This window comes from Hyperolius riggenbachi, chromosome 3 (assembly GCF_040937935.1).
Source record: "Hyperolius riggenbachi isolate aHypRig1 chromosome 3, aHypRig1.pri, whole genome shotgun sequence".
Lineage (NCBI taxonomy): Eukaryota > Metazoa > Chordata > Amphibia > Anura > Hyperoliidae > Hyperolius > Hyperolius riggenbachi.
In genome coordinates this window covers 350,938,316-350,947,591 of record NC_090648.1, presented here as the reverse complement: position 1 = coordinate 350,947,591, position 9,276 = coordinate 350,938,316, and the positions used below count along the sequence as shown (strand labels likewise).

The window sequence follows — 9,276 nt, the reverse complement described above, 5'->3', positions numbered from 1 at the left end:
AGGGGGATGCTTGCAAATTTAGAGTGAAGCGGTATCTTTTCCATATCTTTAGGGTGTGAAGGGTATAAGGGGAAGTGGACAGTAGCTGAAAGGGATGTGACAGCGAGGACCACACCAGAGACTCAACTGTAAAAGGTTTCAGGAGAGACGACTCAATGTTGACCCAGAGAGGGGCACTTGGCCCGGCTTGAGAAGGGGGTATATGGGCTAGTTGAGCAGCTATGTAGTAATTGTAGAAGTTGGGAACAGCAGGGCCTCCTGCATACTTGGGGAGTTGTATCCTCTTGGAGGAGATCCGGGGAGGCTTGTGGGCCCAGATGAATTTAGAGACCTCTCTTTGAAGAGGGACCAGAGAGTTTTTAGAAACTAATATAGGGAGGACCCTGAAGTAATAAAGGATTTTAGGGAGCAAGGTCATGCGGACAGCATGGATCCTTCCGCTGAGGGAGATTGGGAGCTTAGTCCAAGTAGTAAGTAAATTTAAAAGGTTAGATATCAGTGGAGAATAGTTAAAATGGAACATGTCAGAGGGGTTTTTTGTAAGCTTCACTCCTAAATATTTTATATATTTGTGCTGGATACGGAAACCAAAATGGGAGGACAAAGCGTTGACAATGTTGTTGGGGATATTACAGGGGAGGAGTTCTGATTTGGTGATGTTCAGCGACAGCCCAGATGCCTCTTTAAAGTGTGACAAGAGGTTTAGTACTAGAGGTATTGTTGTGGTGGGACTAGTTAATGTGAGGGCCAGGTCATCCGCAAACAATGAAATTTTATGGGAGCGACTGCCTATTTGGTATCCCTGGATATCCGATGCCTGTCTTATTTTGACTGCAAGAGGCTCCATACATAGCGCAAATAGCGCAGGGGATAGGGGGCAGCCTTGCCGTGTTCCCCTTTCAATCTTGATGGTGGATCGACGTGTGGAGGGAAGCTTCAGATAGGCCGTGGGTAAAGAGTACAGAGATTTGATTGCTTGAAGGAAAGGACCAGTGATACCAAATCTTTGTAATGTTTGGAGCATGTAGGGCCAGGAAAGGGTGTCAAAGGCCTTTTCAATATCAAGAAGGAGCACTGCAAGGGGGTGTTTGAGGCGATGAGCATGATGGATGATATTTAGAAGTTTCCGAATATTATCAGAGGCTTGGCGCTGGGGTATGAATCCTACCTGGTCTTTGTGAATAAGTGAGGGTAGCAACCTGTTAAGGCGGGAGACAAGGACTGAAGTGAAGATTTTATAGTCGGAATTTAGGAGGGAGATGGGACGGTAGTTGGGAGGGTTGAGGGGGTCACGGTCTGGTTTCGGAATAACTACTATTGAGGAGGCTAGAAATTCAGGAGGGGTAGAGGCCCCACGTAATATGGAGTTAAATAATGCAGTTAGATGGGGAATTAGAATGTCAGAGAACTTCTTGTAGTAGGAGGCAGTAAAGCCGTCTGGACCCGGGGCTTTGTGGCTCTTAAGGTGCTTAATGACTTCCTCAACTTCATCATAGGAGATGGGGAGGTTAAGAGTGCCCGCTGTTAGAGGCGAAAGACAGGGTATTGGCACATTAGAGAGGAAGGACTGAGAATCTTGGGCCGGTGAAGGGGGGGGTTGGGAGTATAATGAGGTGTAATATTGGAGGAAACGGTCATGGATATCGTCTGGGTTGCAAGTTTCTCTGCCATTTGTGAGCCTAATCTTCCTGACGGTGTTTAGTTGTTGTTTCTCTCTAAGTTTGGCAGCTAACCATCGGTCTGGTTTGTTAAGTAGTTTGTGACAGCGGGATTGAGTCCACCTATGAGCCTTTTCAGCCTGGTGAGAGAGGAGGAGATCAATTTGTATTTTAATGTCGCTAATTAATTTGTGGAGGTATAAGGAGGGATAGGTTTGATGTTCGGCTACGAGTTTGTTTAGTTTATGTTGCAAATTGCATAAAGATTCAGAGTGCTCCCTCTTGATATGTGAGGCCAGTCTTATAATTTGACCTCTGATATAGGCCTTGTGGGATAGCCATAAGGAGGATTTGGCTATACCCGGAGTATTGTTAATTTCAAAGAACTCAGTGAGGTGTTGGGATAGATCAGAAACAACCGAGGGGTTAGTTAAAAGGGATTCATTTAGTCGCCAAGAGCGGTTAAGGTTTTTCGGGGACTGCGAGTTAAAGGTAGCTAGGACCATGTCGTGGTCTGACCAAGAGCACGGCACGTGGCGAGCATAGATTAAATTGAGTATATTACTAGTATTAGTGAATAGAAGGTCAATGCGAGAGTGTGAGTGATGTTGGGGGGAGTAATAAGTGTAACCCCTTGTTTGCCCATGGAACTCCCTCCACACGTCAACCAGAGAGAGGGATTGTAGCATCTTATGGAGGGTTTTTAGTTTCATTTGAGAGAGCCTACAATCTTGTGAAGTAGAGGAGTCAAGGCTGGGGGCGAGAACAGCGTTAAAGTCTCCACACCAATATATGTGGTCGTAGGTTAAGGTCGTGAGGTAATTTGCACAAGCCATAAAAGTTGTTAAGGGGTCTCTCGGGTGGGAGTATGAGGAGACTAGGCATACTCGTCGTGTATATAGGGTTCCTAGTATAATAAGGAAGCGGCCCAGCTTGTCAGGAATAGCCTGTTCCACCTCCATGGGAAACGAGTTATGAAGGAGTAAGGCAACACCGAGGGTTTTCCCGGAGGGGGAAGAGGCTAGGTAGATTCGCTTGTATTGTGCATGGATAAATTTGGGGAAAGAGGCTTGAGTGAAGTGGGTCTCTTGCAAAGCGATAACATCAGGCTTATGGGACAGATAGTTTTGCATGGCTTTCCTTCTTTTGGGGGGGGGGGGGGGGGGAGTTAAAACCCCGGACATTGTGGGAGATGATTCTACACATGGGGAATGATTAAGTGTTGCGTATTAATGAACCATACAATCATAAAAAGTCTAGCTTCAAATATTAAGTAATCAGTCTCCGGGATACCTGAAAAGTAAAGGATTAGTTATAAGCTTCATAAGCCTCATTTAGTGCAAAGGGAGGCCAATTTAAAACGGCATAACAAGCAATATCTGCATATAGGCATACTCTAAAGAGGAGTAACACGTAGGCAGTCCGGTATTATCTCTGGTACATTTTAACTGTGAGTTGTACTTCTGAGTTCTACCGTAAATACCAAGCCATTTTAAAAACACATGCCTGCCCCCACTTTAAATGGATCTTTTAGCCAGCCCTCCCTTCCCATACAAGTAGTCTAATTACCACAATATTCTAATAGCTGAAATTCCAGCTACAATCGGTACAGAGCCACATGAAAGGAGGCTGGGGACAGTTCAGCTCCATATACAGGTCAAGGTGGCTTTTGAGATGTATTAGCTGAGACTCCATGTTTGCAGATGTCTCTGGCATGTTGGATCTTAAAGCTGGCCATACACTAGGCCGATTCCCCGCCGATCGACAGCAGATTCGATCACTGGGATCGAATCTGCTGTCACATCGTTCCCGCTACACGCTAAATTTCGATCTATCCCGTCCGATCCCGTCGATCGCTCCGTGCGGAAAATTACCGTCGATCGCCCGCGGGTAGGGAGCGAGTCGCTAGCAGCGTTCGAGTGACAGACGACCGACGCAATAGAGCCCGCATACATTACCTGCTCCGCCGGCGCGACTGCCCCCGGTCACCGCTGCTCCGTCTCCGCTCTGGTCTCCGGGTCCGGCATGCTTCACTTCCTCCTGCCCGGCAGGAAGTTTAAACAGTAGAGGGCGCTCTACTGTTTAAACTTCCTGCCGGGCAGGAAGAAGTGAAGCATGCCGGAGACCAGACCAGCGCGAAGATGGAGCAGCGGTGACCAGGGGCAGTCGCGCCGGCAGAGCAGGTAATGTATGCGGGGGGATGGGGGGGGGGGGGGGAGCGGCAGCACCACCACCACCACAGATTGTGAATGGTTTAGGCTGAAATCGGTTCACAATCTGTTTGCAGTAAAGGTAGCCATCCGATCCCTCTCTGATCAGATTCGATCAGAGAGGGATCTATCTGTTGGTTGAATCTGATGGCAAATCGACCAGTGTATGGCTACCTTACGTGACAGTGATGCCTAATATGCACAGTTCAGCTCTATAAGCAGTGTTCCACCTAGGGTGACATAGCCAGTCAAAGACACAACTAGCAAATTCCAATTGTCCAGCAGCTCTGCTAGGTCTGCTCACCATAGAGCAATCCAAGGAGGAGATAGCACACCTCGGGCTCTGAGTCTATATTTTGTATTGGAGCATCAGGTGGTGTTTAAAAAAAAACCTCATTCATAGTAGGGATAAAGTACTAAAATACTATATTTAAAGAAATACTATCAATACCCGAGTGTAACCTCATTCATAGTAGGGATAAAGCACTAAGATACTATATTTAAAGGAATACTATCAATACCCAAGTGTTCTAAAATGACAATGTACAAATAATGTCTAAGTAGCTGTGTAAACATGTTCCTACTTTTCATGTTAAATATCAGAGGCAAAAGCTGTAATTTATTGAGGGTAGGATTTAGCTATATTGGGACAAATCAATTGCAGAAGGGGTGTCTGCTTCAATGCACAGCCAGAGTTGCATATCAGACTACAGAAAGCAAATATCAAACATATCAAACTATGAAAGCAAAAACAGTTTGAAAAGCTGTGACAATTAGTTACATTTCCTCTGCTCTCTTCAGACACTTCAGTCAGAAACACAGGACACAGAAGCTGCAGCTGTTGGGAGCTTTCTCTCTGTCACACAGAGTTACACATAGAGTTAACTGATCAAGTGTGAGGGGAATTTCCCCTCTCCTCATGGGCTCAGTCTGCAGTCAGTTTTGGCTAAAGTTTGAAAGTATTTTGATAACTGTAAACAAAGAAGTTGCTACTAAAATGTATACACCAGTACTTAGCAGCACTTCCCAAACAATTCCTGTGTCAATTGAAAAAAATATGTGAATCGATAGTATGCCTTTAACCAAGAGGTTAAATAACCAAGATGATACTTGTATTTAACATTTCCTAAATTATCTTTTAAAAAAGGAAATTTAAGGAAATAAAGAGTACCCTTTAATACATACAAATGCTGGTCTACAGTCATCAGAAGACGGCCTTCTAGTATCTGAAGGCGAGATTGTTCACCTTGCACCAGTGTGCCATGGTACTTATGAAGAAAACAATGGTTAAAACAGAAGCTTGAGAAGTCACTTTACAACGGAAAAACCTCTGCGGTCTGTGCTTCATAGCTTATACCCAACATGCTACCAAAGGAAAGAAAAAAGGATATCTCAGAGACAAATCTGCTTACCTGTGCAGATGCTACAGGTTGTTTGCAATTCCGTTTCTTTGGGGCACCTGTTGTCCCGTGTTCATCAGCAGTATTCCTACCTCGCTTTCTAGATCTCTTACGGTATTTCTTGCCCCAGTAACCTCCTGACAAAAAAACAAATTGGAACTTTAACATGTTGTATGTGATTTGTAGACTAAGTTACAAAACATCCTTTATAAAAAAAAAAACTTAAGCAAAAAGAACACAACAACCAAAGCTATACATGTGGCTGGACGTTGCTTTATTCTCTAGAGGGGTTCCCTTATAACAGATTGCATTGAAACATCATTTCCAGAAGTAGGAAGCAATTACCTGTAATGTAACTGCAGTGGAAATAGTGTTTTTGAAAGATAAATATTCAGATTTTTAAATGAAGGCAACAATTACACTGTAGGATGATTTTTGTGAAGGGCATCCTGCTCCCAAAAGAAAGCAGCTATGGCATATTCACTCACTGTGGCCACACACAGGGCAATCTTTTAAAGAGAGTCTGAAGCGAGAATAAATCTCGCTTCAGACCTCATAGATAGCAGGGGCACGTGTGCCCCTGCTAAACCGCCGCTATCCCGCGGCTTAACGGGGGTCCCTGATCCCCCAAATCCCCTCGTTTCAGCGGGGGAGCGCTTCCTGGTTGGGGCAGGGCTAACCGCCGCAGCCCTGCCCCACGCACGTCTGTCAGCGCGCATCTCCGCCTCTCCCCCGCCCCGCTCAGTCTTCCTTCACTGAGAGGGGCGGGGGAGAGGTGGCGATGCGCCGCTGATAGACGTGACTGGAGGCAGGGCTGCAGCCGTTAGCCTTCCAGGAGCGACCAAGTCTGCGACCAAGTGTCGCAGTGGGGGGTTAGGGGGTGAAGGGACCCCCGTTTAGTGGCGCTATTGCGGCGGTTTAGCAGGGGCACACAGGCCCCTGCTAACTATGAGCTCTGAAGCGAGATTTATTCTCGCTTCAGAGTCTCTTTAAAGGCAATTCATAGACAATTCACCACATTGGCTACTAATTGAGTGAGGGCCAGTGCTAAAATTGCTAGAGTAATCGCTTTTAGTAGTGATTTTTCTAGTGATTCGAGGCATGTGCCTTGCAATTTTGGGAGCGTTTTGGTGTAGCGATTTTCTATTTTAAATACAGTAGAGCTGCAAGTGTACTTGTTTTGTATTAATAAAAAAACAAAAAAAAACAAAAAAAAACACACACTTGGAAAATCGCTGTGTTCTAGCGCTTTTCAGACCGTTTTCCCATTTTCTTATGCTTAACATTGAGGCTAAATCACCTCAGAAATCAGCAGAAACGCTGCAGTTTGCGTTGGGGGGGTGGAAATCACATCGCTTTGATGTGATCCATCCCATTCAAATACATTAGCCAATTGCTTTTTAAAGCGCTAGCATTTTTTAAAGGTGCTCAGAAGCGGTCTTGGTGTGCAAAAGCCCTGATTGGCATGTGTGTAATTTTAGCACAGCGTTTACGACTATCTTTTTTTAAAATTCAGAAAACAATGTTTTGTGCACCATACGTCAGATAGAGATGGTCAATGAGATGTAATAATAATGTCTAATAATAATGTCTTACATGCAAACTGTTGGCAGCTTGGATTGCCAAATTCAAAGCTGCATACAATTTACATAAAATCTGCATGCAAGCCTGCATTATTTGCATCTCATTAGCCATTCTTTAAATGTCAGCTTCTGCCAATTTATTTATTGCAAATTACGCAAAAAAGTGGGATCAGCGCATCACCAGGCCGCCTCCGAATGGCCTCTGCTCAGAGATGCGCTGAGCCCCCCCAGAAACTACAAACGCACCTTGAACCCAAACAGAGGCTCTGCATATACACCAAAAGCATGGCTGTTAAGTGGGAGCAGCTGACCAAAAATAAATTAAAATTAGTACATAGCAAAGAAATGAACAGCGCTACTTAAAAACAGATGAGTGCCTACCTGCAAAAGAGTGCAAGCCCCACTTATGGGATAAAATACACACTGAGTATACACATGACCTGTCTACCACTTGGAGGATGTTGGTTTCCTGTAACAGCTTGCATGCAACTTGCCTGGGCGCGCTGTTCATTTCTTTGCTATGTACTAATTTTAATTTAAATTAGGGTTAAATGTCAAGAAATGTTTAACATCAGTAGGGGAGGATAGTGTTAGATGTCTGGAAAGAGATTGGACAATAAGGGAAATGTCTTTGTTGTGCACATGGAAGAAAAAAGCAAGGAAATTAGCGTTGCAAAGCCAATGTAGTACAGTATTAGGGACCTAACAATGTTTTGCGGGTCATTTTCATTTCTTTTTAAACTCTTACACTGACTTGCATTAAAATCACAGCAAAATTGCTGATATTTAAAAAAAAAAAATCTAAAAAAAAAAAATCATGATTGCGGCTATTTTGCTGCAATTTTAACCACTTCAGGACCAAACATAAATCATATCTAAATAATCTATATATTGGTTTTTTTTTCAGGACAAATTAGGCTTTTAGGGCTGGTGCACACTGAGCGTCTTTTTCAGCGTTTCTGCAGCCGCTTGCGGCTGCGGATACGCTTGGTCAATGTATCTCAATGGGGTGGTTCACACCAGAGCGGGAGGCGTTTTGCTGAAACGCATACTCCCGGGGTGAGGCATTTTTTTGGATTGTGGATGCGTTTCTGCCTCAATGTTAAGTATAGGAAAAACGCAAACCGCTCTGAAAAACGGCAGTTCAGAGCGGTTTTGCAGGCGTTTTTGTTACAGAAGCTGTTCAGTAACAGCTTTACTGTAACAATATATGAAATCTACTACACCAAAAAACGCTTCACAAAACCGCAAAATGCTAGGTGAAACGCTACAGAGAAATAACAAAAAGTGTTTCAAAATCTGCTAGCATTTTGCGGATCTGCTAGCGGGTATTGGTGTGCACTGGGCCTGATGCTGGGTACACACTGAGATTTTCTGGTCGATTTACTGTCAGATCGATTATTTCCAACATGTCCGATTTGCTTTTCGATCGATTTCCGAGCATTTTCCAATCGATTTCCGTGCACTTTAATAGGAAATCGATTGGAAAATGCTCGGAAAACGATCGGAAAGCAAATCGAACATGTTAGAAATAAATCGATCTGACAGTAATTCGACCAGAAAATCTCATAGTGTGTACCCAGCATGAGTGTGTAATAATTTTGTTTAGCAATTACCTTATTTTCAATGTATTTTAAAGGGAAAAGGAGAAAAACACTATTTCTCCATTTACATCCATTACAGCTTTACAATAAACAGTGCTAACTAGAAGTTAAACCCACAAATGATATTTGCTTATCCATCCTGGTTAGAAGAAGTTTAGATTATGTTCCTAGCACAATGTATGGTAACAAGATTTTATTTGAAAATAAAGGTGTCTGTTTTTCGTGTTTTGCTTTTTCATTGTACACGATTGATGATTATAAGACCTTATTTGCCAAAATAATAGTAATATACCCTCATGGCATACATATTTAAAAAGCAAAGTTCCCAAGGTAACAATATATGTTGTTTCTTTCATATTCTGTCACTTCATTTTCATTTTACAAGTCTTATTTTGGCACAGAATATACAAAAATGTAATTGCCTTTGATTCAGTTTGTGACTAAAAAGAATACACAAGACATGGGCCTGAACCCTAAAACTCTCTAAACTCTATTCTACTACTTATCATGGTTAGAAATATTCACTCGTCTCTTGTAGTTTTGCTAAAACTTTCCCAAATTTGATCATAATTTTGAAAATGACTTTATGTTGAATTGAGTTTGTCTGTACCTGTTTTTATGTGGTGTGTGCCCAAGCTTTAAGACCCACCAAAATGTATTCTACAACTCGTTACGGTTAAAACCACATGTACCTAATTTAGTAGCAAACTGGTGGTGCACTCTCCACAAATACACTGGACATTTATAAACGTCCAGTTGTCATTAAGTGGTTAATGCATGTCAATGGAAGCAGGTTTTTGAAAAATGAAAAATTACCTGCA

General features: G+C 43.1%; 1 protein-coding gene across 2 annotated transcripts in view; it reads right to left on the bottom strand.

Annotated features, from left to right (window-relative positions):
• Positions 1–9,276, bottom strand: part of NSD1 (nuclear receptor binding SET domain protein 1) — a 111,928-nt gene that overhangs the window by 58,032 nt on the left and 44,620 nt on the right. For both annotated transcript variants that reach the window (XM_068277065.1, XM_068277066.1), the window contains exon 6: positions 5,281–5,405. In XM_068277065.1, the coding sequence (XP_068133166.1) occupies positions 5,281–5,405 (125 nt within the window). The remainder of the gene's footprint in view (positions 1–5,280; positions 5,406–9,276) is intronic.